Source organism: Castor canadensis, chromosome 4 (assembly GCF_047511655.1).
Source record: "Castor canadensis chromosome 4, mCasCan1.hap1v2, whole genome shotgun sequence".
Classification (NCBI taxonomy): Eukaryota; Metazoa; Chordata; class Mammalia; order Rodentia; family Castoridae; genus Castor; species Castor canadensis.
The window spans coordinates 122,805,648-122,822,820 of record NC_133389.1 but is presented as its reverse complement, the minus strand read 5'-3'; the positions used below and the strand labels follow the sequence as shown (position 1 = coordinate 122,822,820).

The following is a 17,173-nucleotide window of genomic DNA, read 5'->3' as shown; positions in this document are numbered from 1 at the left end:
CAGGGAGAGCCCCAGCCACGGCTTTAATTTTTACACTGCCCCCTGGTGGTAAGTGAGGAAATCACGTTGCTTTCAGGAAGGTAGGAAATTGGAAACCTTCAAATCTGGTACTGTGGTACCACAACCTTTTATGCTGTAAATCTTTTAAAATAATTAATTTATGTTCCTTAATTTCCTAGCAGGTACAGTACCCAAATGTAAAGAAATGTTCCTTTATTCACTCAGTAGACATTTGATGATTACCTCCCTTAAACACTGTGCTAAGGACTCAGGAAAACCGGTTTCCCCAATTGGTCTCTCAGGCACATGACTTATCCTTATGGAGACTTAGTTTCTTCACCTGTACTATGAGGCAAGAAACTTACTTCACTGGTTGACTTTGAGAACCCTAATTTAAGGAAATCTTAATTTAAGTTAAGGTAGGTTAAGCTACATATTTGATATCTGATACAGAGTAAGAATGATAGCCATTCTGAGAACAGAGAAATCTGTGAGTGGGCACCCCTTTGGATTTCATTTCAATAATAAGAATGTACAAAGAGCTCATGGAGCAGAATTTTGTGGAAAAAGACTATGGGTAGATTAGAGGCCCAATCTTGATCTGAAAGGGTTTGTGGAGTTTATCATTAGCCAAATGCTCTTTTTCTCTCTCTCTCTCTCTCTTTTCTTCTCTTCTCTCTCTCTCTCCATTGAGATGGTGGATAATACCATAAGCCAAAAGAACATGCCCAGAAGGAAACCACTGCACTAGAAGCTAGGAAATAGAATAACACTTAGATGAACTGACTTGGACAAACTTTTTGGGCTTTATTTCTCCAACTATAGAGCAAGAATTAATGGGCTAATCTGAATTCCATAGTCCATGGTTATAAGGGGTGACCTTTGGAAGGAAGGACATTGTAGCATCACAGTTTGGAGTTCCGGTGTATTTGTCCAGTGATTTAAAAACCACTTTAAATTCCTGAATTTGTAAACTCTCCAAACTTGTGACTTATACAGTGCTAGGAAGAATGGCTGTGGTGACTTTGAACCCATTTTCACCTGTAATAAGCACTATACGGTCCTAGAACCTCTGTCCTAGAAAGAGGAAAATCTCATTAGACTAGAACCCCTCTCCTTACTTTGTAGCCTGTGATCACTTGAGCAGACTATTTTTGCTTTACAAAAAAAGATTTGTTAATGAAGTCATACCACATTGTTTTCAAGATTTATTTTGCATGTAGTAGGTATTCATCCAATAAGTATTGGATGAATGGTTTCCTTTGAGCAACTGTTTATTGGCATTATTCTATTACTCAGATTATTTTTAGAGCAATAAATAAGGATTTATGATCTACCTGTGTGTAACACTTATTTTTCTAGAACTCTCACAGTTCCTTCATTTAGACTGAATTCGAAAGGATTTTTTGTATCTAAAATCTATTTCACTACAAGACTGTCATTGGAATATGTTCTTTCCACTTTCTTGATGCAACAGCTTGGTTCTCAATTAGTTACTTAAGCAAATGTTGATAAATTCATCATGTATGTATATCATTTACTAGTCATTGTAGACTTTAAAAAAACCCAAACCACTCACAACTTCTGTAACTTTTGGGGGGGAAATGTTTTCAGCTTCCTGTGATTTAGAGGCAACAACCTCAGTTTCAGATGGATAGGCTCTAACTTTTTTTCTTCCTAAGCCAATTCTAGTCAATCCCTTGTTAGTTAATTGATTTTTTAAATGATTATATGCATAAAACAAATTGTTTATATACATACATACATGAAAATTATTTAGTGTGAAAATTATTTCATCTATTATTTGAGCAAGATAGAGATTAAAATAATACCTTGGGTTTTGCCCCAGATTAACATTCTCAGGTTCTCAAGTTCCTCCTTTCCTCCCTCCTTCCTTCCCTTCTCTCCATATTCCTCCTTCCCTTTATATCCTCCTCTTTATCCCTTTCCTTTCTTCCTTCCTTCCTCCCTCCCCTCCCTTCCCCTTGCCTCCCTTCTCCTTCCTTTCTCCCCACTTCCCCTCCCTTCCCCTCCCCTCCCTCCTTCTTTCCCTCCCTCCCTTCCTTCCCTCTATATCCATCCCTACCTTTCCCTCCCTTTCCTTCCTTCTCTCCATATCCCTTCCTATCTTTCTTTCCCTCCCTTCCCTTCCCCTTCCTTCCTTTCTTCTCCCCATATCCCTCCCTACATTTCTTCCTTTCCCTTCCCCTGTACTCCCCTCCCTTCCTTTCCCTCCCCTCCTTTCCCTTCCCCTCCCCTCCCTTTCCTTCCCCTTCCTTCCTTCCCTCCCCTCCCCTTTCCTTCCCTCCCCTCCCCTTTCCTTCCCTCCCCTCCCCTTTCCTTCCCTCCCCTCCCCTGTCCTTCCCTCCCCTCCCCTCTCCTTCCCTCCCCTCCCCTGTCCTTCCCTCCCCTCCCCTGTCCTTCCCTCCCCTCCCCTGTCCTTCCCTCCCCTCCCCTTTCCTTCCCTCCCCTCCCCTTTCCTTCCCTCCCCTCCCTTGTCCTTCCCTCCCCTCCCCTGTCCTTCCCTCCCCTCCCCTTTCCTTCCCTCCCCTCCACTTTCCTTCCCTCCCCTCCCCTGTCCTTCCCTCCCCTCCCCTTTCCTTCCCTTCTCCTTCCCTCCTTCCATATCCCTTCCTCCCTTTCTTCCTCTCTCCCTTCTTCCCTCTCTTCCTCTTTTTCTGCCTATTACTTAAAGGATTTGTACTCTTTATCATCTTTTTTCATCTATGTCTGAGAAAACACAACACAGTTGTTTAAGTCAGGCAAAGAAAGAGCATAAAAATTCTGTAATTTTTACCATTGGTTTTCCCTTGCCAGGCATCTTGCCTCACAGGGGACTAAAATTATCACCCTAATGTTCACAGCCTGCTTTGGTTTAGTTACTTGTATGCATGAAGTGAAATAATTTTTAAGACATTGTTTTTTTAACACAGTTTTAGGTCTGCAGAAAAATTAAGAAGGAACAGAGATTTCCTGTATTTGCCCTGCCATCCTCCAGTGGCACATTCATTATAATTAATGCACCTGCATTGACATGTCATGATTACTCAAAGTCCATAGGGTCATCAAGGGTCACTCTAGGTGTGCGTTCTATGGGACTAGACAAATGCATAATGATGTGTTAAGAGAAATGCCATTTAAATGTATTTGAATTTATTTTGTGACTGTTTATAATAACAAAGATTTTTTTCTTGCTTACTATCTTCTGCAGACTTTTTCAATTCCTGATGTAGAAGAGCAAAGGTCACAGATTTATGATATATGCCTCCTTTTTGTAGTCATGGGCTGTGTGTCCATTGTCACCCAATTTTTACAGGTAAGGAATTTTATTTTTATTAAGTAATTTGGCTGCTTCCCCTCTTTTCATGTTAAAGCATCACTATAAAGTCCTTTTTATGTTTCAGGGTTACACTTTTGCTAAATCTGGGGAGCTCCTCACAAAAAGGCTGCGAAAATTTGGTTTCAAGGCAATGTTAGGGCAAGACATAGGTTGGTTTGATGACCTCAGAAATAACCCTGGAACACTGACAACAAGGCTTGCTACAGATGCCTCCCAAGTTCAAGGGGTAAGTTATGGGGGTGTCTTAGTCCCTTTGGACTGCTGTAACAAAGTACCTTAGACTGGCTAATTTATAATAGAAATTCCTTTCTCGTAGATATATGGGTTGGGAAGTCCAAGATCAAAGCACCAACAGATTCAGTGTTTGGTGAGGGATTGTTGTCTCTGATTCAAAGATGGCCCCATGTTCCATCCTCACATGGCAGAAAGGTGGAAGGGACTAAAATGCACCCTTCAGCTTCTTTTATAGTGGTGTTAATCCTATTCATGAAAGAAGAGTCTTCATAACCTAATTACCTCCCAAAGAGAAAATTAGGCAGTTACATCACTTGACATCATCACAGTTGGGATTAGGATTCATCATGAATTTTAGAGTGACACATTCAGACCATAGTAGTAGGGGAAACAGGAGTGTATTCCTGGTGTAGATGTTCTTCTCGTGGAGCATTCTGACAATTACCTCAGGGTTTCCTCTAGAATAGGAGTTAGTGGGCTTGGGATACCCCAGAACCACATTTCCTACCATTTCTAATGCTGTCAACAGCAACTAAAGCACAGTGTCCCCTGGGAAGCATATGGCATGCATCCCAACTGTCATGGTTTGGGATTTCCTCTGAGTCTAACAACTGAGAAGGACTTCTGAGTCTCCTCTCAGGCTCAAAGCTAAGACTCCACAAGACTCAATAGTGTCCCCAGCAGGTAAAAACACAGGGTGTTTCCATTTTTATTTGTCAAGGAATTTTTAATCCCACTTTCAACTTCCTCAATGACCACTTTTCAAAAGTGTACTATTGTACACTCTCCTTTCTAAAGTTTCTCTTGCTGTTGATTCCTAGTTTCCAAAAAGATTTAGGACATGATTTCAATTTTTTGAATATGTTGACACTTGTTTTGTGGCCTAATATATGGTGTATTCTAGAGAAGTCTCCATGTGTTGATGAAAAGAATCTATGTTCTGCAGCTATTGAATAGAATGTTCTGAAAATGTCTTTTAAGCCCATTTGATCTATGGTATAGTTACCTCTGATGTTTCTTCATGATTTTTTGTCTAGATGATCTGTCCATTGCTGATAATAGAGTATCATATTGGATCCTATCACTTCCATTCCTCCTGTTAGGTCTAATAGTGTTTGTTTTATTAAATTGGGTGTATATAGATTTATAATCATTACATCTTCTTGATGAATTGGTACCTTAATCATTATACAGTAATTTCTTAGTCTTGTCTTCCTGTTTTTTGTCTTATCTTTTATCATATGTAAGTATAACTTCTCTTGCTTGATTTTGGATTTTATTTTTTTATTTATTGGAATATCATTTTCTATACTTTGACGTTTGGTTTCTGAGTATCCCTCTTGTGAGGTGAGTTTCTTGTAGGCAGCATATTGTTCCATCTTATTTTGTTGTTTGTTTGTTTATATGGTACTGGGGTTGAACAATTTAGGACCTTATGAATGCTAGGCAAACACTCTAGGACTTGAGCCATGCCTCTTGTTTTTCAGATAAGGTCCTGTGCTAACTTTGCCCCTGCTGGACTCAAACCTTCATCCCAGCACTCAGGAGTCTGAGGCAGGAGGATCATGAGTTTGAGACCAGCCTGGGCTACATAGTGAGACCCTGTCTCAAAAATAAATAAATAATTTTAAAGACACTAACTTGTTAAAAAAAAAAATATATATATATATATATCAGTTGAATAAAATGTTTAGGAAACAAAATAATGATACCCCAAAGACAAACTACATAGTTGCTTTTTAAGTACTCTGTAATGTCTGATAGTCCTTGTCAACCAAAAAATTTTTAAATTGTGGTAAAATATATGTAGCAAATTTCACCATTTTAATCATTTGAAGTGTTCTGTGTGTCACTGAGTACATTTATAGTGTTTTTCAACCATGACCACTATCCATCTCCAGAGCTTATCTATCATCCCAAGCCAGAACTGTATCCCCATTAACAATAACTTCCCATCTGAGCCCCCACCATCCTGAGCCTTTTGTAACCACATCCTACTTTCTGTTTCTATGAAATTGACTTCTCTATGTACCTCACATAAATAGACTCATGGAATCATTTAATGTTTAAAATTCTTTTTTTTTTAATCTGGCTTGTTTCATTTTTCAAGGTTCCATGTTATTATAAGCATCAGAACTACATACTTTTTTATGGTTGAATAATATTCTTTGTATGTTACTATAGTTTGGATCCTCAATGTCTCCCTAAAGACCCATGTTTTGAAGGCTTGGTCCCCAGTCTAGGGTGCTATTGGGAAATAGTGGACCCTTTAAGAGGTGGAGCCTAATTAGAAGATGTTAGGTCACAGAAGTGTGCCCTTGAATGGGATATTTGGACCTCAGCTCTTTCTATTCTCTTTGCTTCCTGGCCACCATGAGATGAGTAGACTCCACCATGTGCTCCTGCCATGATATGCTGTCTAGCCACAGGCTCAAAAGTGACAGGACAACTGACCATGGATTGAAACCTCCAAAACAATGAGCCAAAATAAATCTTTTCAAGTTGATTATCTCAGGAACTTATTATAGTAATAGCATGCTAACACACATATATATATCACTTTGTTTTGCCACTTATTGTAGATATTCCAATTGTTTACACTTGGCTATTGTGACTATTACTGTTACAGAAATGAACACACAAAGAAAAAATTCTTTTATTTTTTAAAAATTGTTTTAATTTTAAATATATTCTTATCAGTATATTTTAAATGAAGTTGCTAGAAAATAAAGATTGTAAGTAGGAATTTTTAAAGTTCCATTTATAGGAGACACATACTGGGAACAAAGAAACTGGAAAAAAATGGTGAATTCTACATTGCTTTATCATTGGCAGTACTGAGGAAATAATGAGCATTTCTGTGATAATTTGGCTAGAAATTATAATATTATTATTTCTGTGATAATTTGGACGAGGCAGGAAAGGGTCATCATTTTAAATATGTTTCAACATTGCTCACAGAAGCCAAGAATATAAAAAAGCAGTATTATGTAATTGGAATGCCCCACAAAATCCAGTATTAACCTTATTAAAATGTCTGAAGATTCATTCAAGGTAGATTGTGAGCAAAATATGAGCAGGAACAGATTTTATTACATTTCCCTAAACATGAAATAAAATTTTATTGCTACCTTCTAAGACATTGTATTTAGCTTTAAAAAAAACCTTTTGTTTATTAATATTATTAGTTGTAGGGAGTTCATTGTGACATTTACATATGTGCTTACAATATATCTTAATTAGATTCAGTCTTTCCATCAAAGAAGAAATTTTTTTTGCAGTACTGGGACTTGAACTCAGGGCCTCATACTTGCTAGGCAGGTACTCTACTACCTAAGCCACTCTGCCAGCCCCAGAAGAAATTCTTAACCTATGTTTTATGCCTGTCTCCAAGGGAGCTAATACCAACACACAGGAATTCTTTGGAGCACAAGCTCTTATTCCACTTGCGTCTTCAGTACAGTATGAACATGCAGATTTTCCTTGAACAGCACCTGCATACCTGATAGTTACTAATGCTTTACATTTTTTGCCTTAATTGCTGCTGAAGTCTATACAAGTTTAAGAAGAGTCATATCATTATACTCACCCAGATGTTTTCCCAGAATACACCAACCTTTTTGGTCACAGCTGTACAACTGCAACTAAAATGAAGACTTAGAACCATAGACTACTTCTCATTAGTTCTCATTAGTGTAGATAATAATCACCACAGTGGCCCTGAAGATATTGGGGCCAAATCCATCTTTATCCACCTGCCTTCACTAAACAGCTGTGTATGAGGACAGCATGTTATTTTGTACCAGTGAATGAACTAACTTCAATGAGAATCATAGTACCTTATTACAGTCTTTGTCAACTTCAGGACCATAGTGATACAGTAAGCACTAATCTGCACTAAATAATAAGTAATATTATCACAAGTCTATGATTAGACATTTTCACACAAGCATAGGTGCCTGAGACATATGTAGCCCGTGCCAGGGCTATGTTAATCTCATTTAGGCTGCTCTAGTTCTGACACCCATAAAATGAGATTACTTAAAATGAGCTTAGTCAAAAAAAAAAAAAAAAGCTGTGAGTTAAGTATTGATAAAGCTGTGATTTATCAATCAGGCCTTTAAATATGTTAGGGAATTTCATCATTTAAAAGAGCCTGTCTTATTTGTTGAGCTGAGTGTGGTAATGTGGGTCTGTAATCCCAGGTAGGTGAGAGGCTTAGGTAGGAGGATCATGATTCAAGGCTGATCCAGGCAAAAATAGTAATGCCCCAACCTATTTGAAAAATAAAATAACCAAAGCAAAGAGAACTGGAGGCATGGCTCAAATGGTAGAGCACTTGCCCAGCAAGGCCACTTTTGGGCACTGCCAAAGTAAAAATAATGAAGAAGAAGCATAAGAAACAGAAGCAGGAGGAGGAGGAGGAGAAAGAAAGAGTATACCACCTTTGGTCACTTCTGAACAACTTAGACCATATATGATCTAGTAATTTCACTCTTAGACCTATATCCAAAAGAATTTAAAACAGAGGCTAGAGCAGATATTAACACAGCAATGTTTGTAGCAGAACTATTTACAATAGCCACAAGATAACAATACAACCCAAGTACCCAACCATAGATAAGTAGATGAGCAGAATAGAATATATTCAGTCTTCAAAAGGAGTGAAAGGTTGGTAAGTACTGCAATATAGATGAACCTTGAAGATGTTATGCTTACTAAAATGACCCAGTCACAGGACAAATAGTATGTGCTTTTACTCAGATGAAGTACCTACAATAGGCAACTTCATAGAGACAGAACAGAATGGAAATTACCAGTGGCTTGTAGGAGGAAGGAAGAGGAGGTTATTATTAGATGGATGGAGTTTTTGTTGGAGATGATGAGAAAACTTTGGGTATAAATGTAATGGTCACACAAAATTACGCATATTTTTAATGTCCCTGAATTGTACACTTGCAAATGGTTAAAATAAATATTGTGTTATGTGTTTTTTATCACAATGAAGAAGAACTTATCTTTGTGGTATAAAATAGCAATCTCACATAACGGCATATGGTAAAGAAGGCCGTGTGTCTGAAGTGAGTTGGTTCTCTCTGTTTGCAGGCTGCTGGCTCTCAGATTGGGATGATGGTCAATTCCTTCAGTAACATCGCTGTGGCCTTGATCGTCGCCTTCTTTTTTAGTTGGAAGCTCACCCTGGTCATCATGTGCTTCTTCCCTTTCTTGGCTCTATCAGGAGCCCTACAGACCAGATTGTTGACAGATTTTGCATCTCAAGACAAGCAGGTTCTGGAGAAGGCAGGGCAGGTAATCTTACAGACCTCATTTTCTGCTTATGGCTGAGTGGGGATTAGGCAAACTGTTAAAATGGGGAGTATGAGAGACTGAAGGAAGTGGTCAGCCCAAGCACGTGCAGGTAGAAACCTCCCACTACCCCTTTGCATGTGTGCCTATGCCCAAAGGCAGTGGCCATAAGGCTTGGTGCACAAATTTGAGCAGAAAGGGGAAATAATGGGGTTAATCTAGGTGCTTCTGTTTGATTTCTGCTCACATAGTTACTGATTCCACACCCCAGTTTGGTAAATTCTCACATTCAAGAGTGGATAGTTTTGTTTTCTATTAGGTTTTTTTCAGCTTCATGGTTTCCCTAAGGTCTGCTGTCCACAAAGAGGGGAGGTAGTATGTTTTTAATGGCATACACTTTTCATTTTCACACTTTAATGTCTCTAGACTTTGTGGAGAGTGTCTTTCCCAAATAGAGTCATAGGCTGCAGTTTAGATTTCAAATACACTTAAGTTTTAGCTATGCTTTCTTAAAAGTCTATTCTAACTGCTGTCTGCTCATCGGGATGCTGGCATAGATACTTATCATGTAAAAGAAATCTCTCTCTCTCTCTCAAAACATTCACCATATTCTAGATTTTTTTTCTATTTTAAGAGGTAGAACGTCACTGTCCAGAGAGGCAGAAATGAAAGCATTTTCTGTGTCAGTGGTAGAAAGTAGTCCACCTTTGTTCCTTTGTTAAGAGCAGGACGTTAACAGACTAACGGTGATTAATTACTTGGAGTGTGGATTGGAGCACACATTTGTAGTGTATAATAGAAGATTAACTTTATATTTAATTTTTTTGCAAGGATGGGATTGGGGTTTGAACTCAGGGCTTTGTGTTTGCAGGTGCTCTGCCTCTTGAGCCATACCTCCAGTCCATTTTGCTCTGGTTATTTTGGAGATGGGGTCTTGAGAACTATTTGCCTGGGATGGCCTAGAACCACAGTGCTCCCAATCTCAGCCTCCCAAGTAGCGAGGATTATAGGCATGAGCCACTGTCACCTGGCTATGTATTTAATTTTAAGTTAGGTAATATTTGGTCACATTATTGTTAGAAATGTAGAATCTAATGTTTTAAATATATATTATTAAGTGATTTTTTGCCTCTGAAGACATTCAAAGATACCATTTTAGACATTTCAAGTGAATTGACAAAGAAACTAAAGAGCTTTCAAAGATAACCATGGGAAACTTTTTCCCCTTCTTTCCCTCATGAGTGGGAGCAACAAAGACATGTGAGAACTAAGTAGAGTCCAGATTTAACTGGAAAATTGGTTCATGGTTCAGTTGGAGAGAAGGTGCTCCAAGATTATGACCTCATGTCCAATTCATTCCACATTTTGCCATTTGTTCCACCTCTAACCCATGTAGCAGTCGAAACGTGAAAGGAGTTATTGCTGTTCTCCTATTTCTAAAACTCTTGTTTTTCAGGTCACTAATGAGGCCTTCAGTAATATCCGCACTATTGCTGGAATTGGATTGCAGGAGCAGTTTGTTGAAGTATTTGAGACTGAGCTGGAGAAGTTATTCAAGATAGCCATTCGAAAAGCAAATGTCTATGGATTCTGCTTTGGCTTTTCCCAAAGCATAGTGTTTATTGCCAATGCTGCTTCCTACAGATATGGAGGTTACTTAATTCTCTATGAGGGGCTCCACTTCAGCCATGTGTTCAGGTGAGGATATACCACCAAGCTCATAAAAGATCAATGCTCTAGGGAAGAATTGCCTGGTTCAATCATTTACCATTTTAGCATTTTTGCTGCCTAATAAACCATCCAAACTCAGTGGGATTTTTTATTCCTCAAGGTTCTGTGGGTTGGCACGTGGTCCTCTGGCCTAGGTTGCCTCAGTCAGGCTTCTGAGTATACTTCTGTCCCCACATGACCTCTCTAGTTTGTGAGCTTGTTTCCTTTACAAATGGTCTCAGAGTCCCAACTGCAATAAAAGAGGGCAAGCTCTGGTGTGACAGTGCTTTTTAAGTCTTTCTGAATATCACATTTTCTGATGTCTCTTTGGCCAAAGCAAGTCATAAAAGGAACCCCCAATTAAAACTATAGAGAAATGGAATTCCCTTTTGATGAGAAGGGCAAACAAAAGTTATATGCAAAGCTATGGACGACAGGATGAATTGATATGGCCATTTGTACAAGCAATTACCTACCTGTGCTAATGTTGAGAAGTCCCTGAGGCCTTGCATGAAGTGGTTCATAGGGCCGCCATGTTTGAACACTATTCCTGTCTAGCAAGAGACAGGCTTCCAGCTGACTCCCCTAGGTAGGGACAGCATAGGCCATACAGTGACATTACATTCCTTTCTTAAAGCCAGAGTCTGCTTTTCTCACACATCCAGAGGTGAGAACTTAAGGGTGCCAGGGTACTGGTGAGGAAAGAGACAGTTGAGAAAGCTCTGCACCATTAGGAAACATGATCCCAATAAGAATTTGTTCTCTTGGGTTCATTCAGTAGCCTTGAGTTCTGCTTTCTCATCTGATGTCTTTCTTCTAGTACTTTTCTACTGCCTAAATACAGCCACTCAACCAGGAAAATTTCTTTCCTGAATCACTGCATTTTTAAAGCTACTAACCCAAACCAGAGAACACCAACTGCTGACTTATTTCTGTTAGTTTATATAAGGTATTTAAAGAATTATTTGGCAACATGCAAAAATTGAAAGACTACAGAAAACTCCCAATTTCTGGCTTTGCTATAAAAACTGGGACATCATTTCCCACCATTTTTCATTTTATTCCAAATGCTTTTACCCCCTTAAGCTTGTCCCTGGGCTCCTTGAGATGTTTGGATTTACAGCTCTAGCCTAAAAACAATTCCTGTTTATAAACTGAGCAGTTAGGCACACAAAGACATATCCTCTGTCTCCCATTCCCACCCTCACACACTCCTTCCTCTTAGGCCATCACACCAGCCTTACCCTATTCTTTTCTACACGTGTGTCTTTCTGGTTCCAGGGTGATCTCGTCAGTTGTATTGAGTGCTACTGCAGTTGGAAGAGCCATCTCTTATACACCAAGTTATGCCAAAGCTAAGATATCAGCTGCACGCTTTTTTCAACTGCTGGAGCGAAGACCCCCAATTAGTGTATACAGTGGTATGGGTGAAAAATGGGTGAGTAGTGGACCAGGGGAGTTGTGCTTATGTGTATGCAGAATAGTCATGGGAGCTGGCCAGGCAAGACCACTTCTAAACGTCTGCCTCATGGGTTCATTCACATGCACTCAGAAGGGACAGATAATAGGCTTATAAATGTAATGGAAGGAAGTCATTCAGTTGGCATTTGAATATGCAATTGTCTCAGTCCATTTCCATTATTATAACAAAAACCTGAGGCTGCTTAATGTATAAAGAAAAGACTGGCTGGGCATGGTGGTGCCTGCCGGTAATACCAATATTCAGAAGGCTGAGGCAGGAGGCTCTTGAGTTGAAGACCAGCCTGGTCTGCATAGCAAGTGCCAGGCCCATCTAGCATAGTGAGACCCTCTGGAAGGAAAAAAGGGAGGGAGGGAGGGAGGGAAGAAGGAGGGAAGGAAGGAAGAAAGGAAGGGAGGCAGGAAGGAAGAGAAGGGAGGGAAGGGAGGGAGGAAGGAAGGGAGGCAGGAAGGAAGAGAAGGGAGGGAGGAAGGAAGGAAGGAAGGAAGGAAGGAAGGAAGGAAGGAAGGAAGGAAGGAAGGAAGGAAGGAAGGAAGGAAGGAAGGAGCCACAGGAGTGGTGGCTCATACCTGTAATCCCAGTTACTCAGGAGACAAATTGGAAAGATCACAGTTTGAGGCCAGTCAGGGGAACAAATTTAGGAAGACCATCTCAAACACTAACCTGGGTGTGGTGGTCCACATTTTTTAATCCAAGCTATGCAGGAGGAGACATGAGTGTAGGAGAATCACAGTCCAAGGCAGGCCCTGGGCAAAAATGTGAGACTATCCAAAAAATAGCTAAGGCAAAGAGCTGACGTTATAACTCAAGTGTTAGAGCACCTGCCTAGCAAGCATGAGGTCCTGAGTTCAAGCCCCAGTACAGAGAGAGAGAGAAGGCAAGAGAGAGAGGAAGATTTTCAATATTCTGAGCTCCAGTATGAGCATATGTAATTCCAAGCTTTCCATCCACAGAACAATTTCCAGGGGAAGATTGACTTTGTTGACTGCAAGTTTACATACCCTTCTCGGCCTACCGTGCAAGTCCTGAACGGTCTCTCGGTGTCTGTTAAACCAGGGCAGACACTAGCATTTGTTGGAAGCAGTGGATGTGGCAAAAGCACCAGTATTCAGTTGTTGGAGCGTTTCTATGACCCAGATCAAGGCAGGGTGGTAAGCAATGCCCAAATTTGACAGTTTTGCTTTCTGCAGAATTGCTTTCTAAAAATGGTGCCTTGCCAGTCCTCCTCTAAAGGGCTTGCCCAGGACACTTACCCTAGGGTTATCTTCCACTTCCAGTCATTTGCTGGGTGACCTGATTCTACCTCACAATTTCTAATGTCATATTCTCTCCAGTTCCAGATGGCCCGCTGACCAGTTAGGCAAAGAAAATTGGGCCTACTGCAAAGCTGAGATGAGTGTGTTTAACAGAAGCATTCATTTGCCTGTAAATGGAGCAGAAAGTGCAGACTAATCAGGAAACTAATGGCTGGGAATGGAAAAAGAGGGGGTGACAAGGGACAAAATGATAAATGAACATGTAAGGGGACTGAGCATGAAAAACTGAGACAATTCTGGTGGGAGAAGCTTAACTCTAAATATTGTACGGAACCCAAATTGATAAAGCTTCAGCTTTCTCTTTATTTTTAAAAAATGGTGAATTGCTTTGTTGCTTATTTGTTACAGCATTTCTTCCTCTTTTGTCCTCTCCTTTTTCTTTTCTTTCTTTTCAGGTAATATATGCAGAGGACTACAAAATAAAAATAGCAAAAAAGTAGTTTTTTTTACTATTTTGGTTTATTTATTCATTTATTCATATGTGCATACATTATTTGGGCCATCTTTCCCCCTGCCCCTACCCCCACCCGCCTCACTTCCAGGCAGAACCTCTTCCGTCCTCTTCGCCAATTTTGTTGAAGAGTATACATAAGCAATAATAAGAAAGACAAAGCGTTTTTGCTAGTTGAGATAAGGATAGCTATACGGAGAGATTCCTAGCGTTGCTTCCATGCACAAGTGTATTACAACCCAAATTGGTTCATCGCTACCTGACCTCTTCACTACTTCCCAGTCATCTTCCTATAGTGACCTCTGTCATTTTAAGGTTACTGTATTAGCTCCTTTGCAGCGGGGACATCAAACACTTTCAAGTTTTGGGTTTCCTACCTTTCCCTACTTATTCCTCCTGTATGTGTTCTCCCCTTAGCGTGTGACCCATGTCCAATAATATTAGTGCATTTCTTTTAGGTCTAATGTCTGCATATGAGGGAGAACATACGATTTTTGACCTTCCTGCCTGGCTAACTTCTCTTAAGATGATGTTCTCCAGTTCCATCCATTTACTTACGAATGATAAGATTTCTTTCTTCTTCATGGATTAATAAAATTCCATTGTATATAAATACCACATTTTCTTAATCTATTCGTCAGTAGTGGGACATCTTGGCTGTTTCCATGACTTGGCTATTGTGAATAGTGCTGCAGTAAACATGGATATGCAAGTGCCTTTGGAATAACCTGAGTCGCATTCCTTTGGGTATATCCCCAGGAGTGGGATTGCTGGATCATATGGCAGGTCTATGTTTAGTTTTTTAAGAAGCCTCCATATTGTTTTCCACAGAAGTTGTACTAGCTTGCATTCCCACCAGCAGTGTATGAGGGTTCCTTTTTCCCCACATCCTCGCTAACACCTGTTGTTAGTGGTGTTGCTAATGATGGCTATCCTAACAGGGGTGAGGTGGAATCTTAGTGTGGTTTTGATTTGCATTTCCATTATGGCTGGAGATGGTGAGCATTTTTTCATTTGTTTTTTGGCCACTTGTATTTCTTCTTTTAAAAAAGTTCTGTTTAGTTCAGTTGCCCATTTCTTTATTGGTTCATTGATTTTGGGGGAGTTTTAGTTTTTTGAGCTCTCTGTATATTCTGGTTATCAGTCCTTTGTCTGATGTATAGCTGGCAAATATTTTCTCCCACTCTGTAGGTGGTTTTTTCGGTTTAGAAACCACTTCTTTTGTTGTGCAGAAGTTTTTAGTTTTATGAAGTCCAATTTGTCCAGCCTTTCTTTCAGTTGCTGGGCTGCTGGGATTCTATTGAGGAAGTCCTTGCTTACACCTATTGCTTCCAGAGTATTCTCTGCTCTTTTCTGTACTAGCTTCAGAGTTTTGGGTCTGATATTAAGGTCCTTGATTCATTTTGAGTTGATACTAGTACAGGGTGACAAACATGGATCTAGTTTCAGTTTTCTGCAGGCAGATAACCACTTTTCCCAGCAATATTTGTTGAAGAGGCTGTCTTTTCTCCATCGTATGTTTTTCAGCACCTTTGTCAAAAATAAGGTAGGCATAGCTGTGTGGATTCATATCTAGGTCCTCTATTCTATTCCACTGGTCTTCATATCTGTTTTTGTGCCAGTACCATGCTGTTTTTAATGCCGTTGCTTTGCAATATAGTTTGAAGTTGGGTATTGTGATACCTCCAGCATTGCTGCTTTTGCTGAGTATTGTCTTGGCTATTCACGGTCTCTTGTGTTTCCAAATGAACTTTAGGGTAGTTTTTTCAATCTCTGTGATGAATATCATTGGGATTTTGATGGGAATTGCATTAAACATGTAGATTGCTTTTGGTAGTATAGCCATTTTTACTATGTTGAGTCTACCAATCCATGAGCATGGGAGATGTTTCTACCTTCTCTTTCTTCAGGGGTTTGTAGTTCTCCTTGTAGAGGTCATTCACATCCTTTGTTAGGTTTACTCCTAGGTATTTGATTTTTTGTTTGAGGCAATTGTAAATAGAATTGTTTTCATATATTCTTTCTCAGTTTGTTCATTTTTAGTGTATAGAAAAGCAAATGATTTTTGTAAGTTGATTTTGTATCCTGTCACATTGCTGAAGCTGTTTATGGTGAATAGGAGTTTTTGAGTAGAGTGTTCTGAGTGTTTGAAGTATAGGATCATATCATCTGCAAATAGGGATATTTTGACAGTTTCTTTACCTATTTGTATTCCTTTTATTCCTTCTTCTTGCCTAATTGCTCTGGCTAGGAATTCCAGTACTATGTTGAATAGGAGTGGGTATAACGGGCACCCTTGTCTTGTTCCTGATTTTAGGGAAAATGGTTTCAGTTTTTCTCCCTTAAGTATGATGCCGGCTATAGGTTTGTCATATATAACCTTTGTAATGTTAAGGTACATTCCTTCTATTTCTAGTTCTCTTAGAGCTTTTATCATGAATCTTATCAAAGGCTTTTTCTTCTTCAGTTGAGATGATCAAGTGGTTTTTGTCTTTGCTTCTATTAATGTGCTGTGTTACATTTATAGATTTGAGTATGTTGAACCACCCCTGCATCCCTGGGATGAAGCCAACTTGGTCATGGTGAATGATCTTTCTAATATGTTGTTGGATTCAGTTTGCCATTATTTTATTGAGGATTTTTTGCATTGATGTTCATTAAGGAGATTGGCCTATAGTTCTCCTTTTTGGATGTGTCTTTGTCTGTTTTGGGGATGAGTGTAACACTGGCTTCATAGAATGAGTTAGGCAGTTTCCTTCCCTTTCTATTTCATGGAAAAATTTAAGGAGAATTGGTATTAGTTCTTTAAAGGTCTGATAGAATTCAGCAGAGAATCTATCAGGTCCTGGACTTTTCTTTTTTGGGAGACTCTTTATTGCTGATTCAATTTCATTTCATGTTAAAGATCTATTTAGGTGGTTAATATCCTCTTGGTTCAATTTTGGATGGTCATAAGTATCTAGAAATTTGTCCATTTCTTCAAGATTTTCAAATTTATTTGAATATAGGTTCTCAAAGTAGTTTTTGATGATTCCCTGGATTTCTGTGGTGTTTGTTGTTATCTCTCTTTTTGCATTTCTGGTTTTACTGGCTTGGGTTTTTCCCTCCTCATTTTAGTCAGATTTGCCAGGGGTCTGTCACTCTTGTTTATTTTTTCAAAGAACCAGGTTTTTTTTTCATTGATTCTTTCTATGGTTTTTTTTGGTTTCTATTTCATTAATTTCAGCCCTTATTTTTATTATTTCTCTTCTGCTTGTTTTGGGTTTTGCTTGTTCTTGTTTTTCTAGGAGTTTGAGATTTAGCACTAGGTTGTTTATTAGAGATCTTTCTGTCCT

At 39.3% G+C, this 17,173-nt stretch overlaps 1 protein-coding gene across 2 annotated transcripts in view; it reads left to right on the top strand.

The window, feature by feature from the left end:
* Abcb11 (ATP binding cassette subfamily B member 11) overlaps positions 1-17,173 on the top strand; it is an 89,834-nt gene that overhangs the window by 60,379 nt on the left and 12,282 nt on the right. For both annotated transcript variants that reach the window (XM_020167978.2, XM_074071044.1), the window contains 6 exons: positions 3,212-3,316; positions 3,405-3,566; positions 8,681-8,884; positions 10,338-10,579; positions 11,873-12,029; positions 13,025-13,222. In XM_020167978.2, the coding sequence (XP_020023567.2) occupies positions 3,212-3,316; positions 3,405-3,566; positions 8,681-8,884; positions 10,338-10,579; positions 11,873-12,029; positions 13,025-13,222 (1,068 nt within the window). The remainder of the gene's footprint in view (positions 1-3,211; positions 3,317-3,404; positions 3,567-8,680; positions 8,885-10,337; positions 10,580-11,872; positions 12,030-13,024; positions 13,223-17,173) is intronic.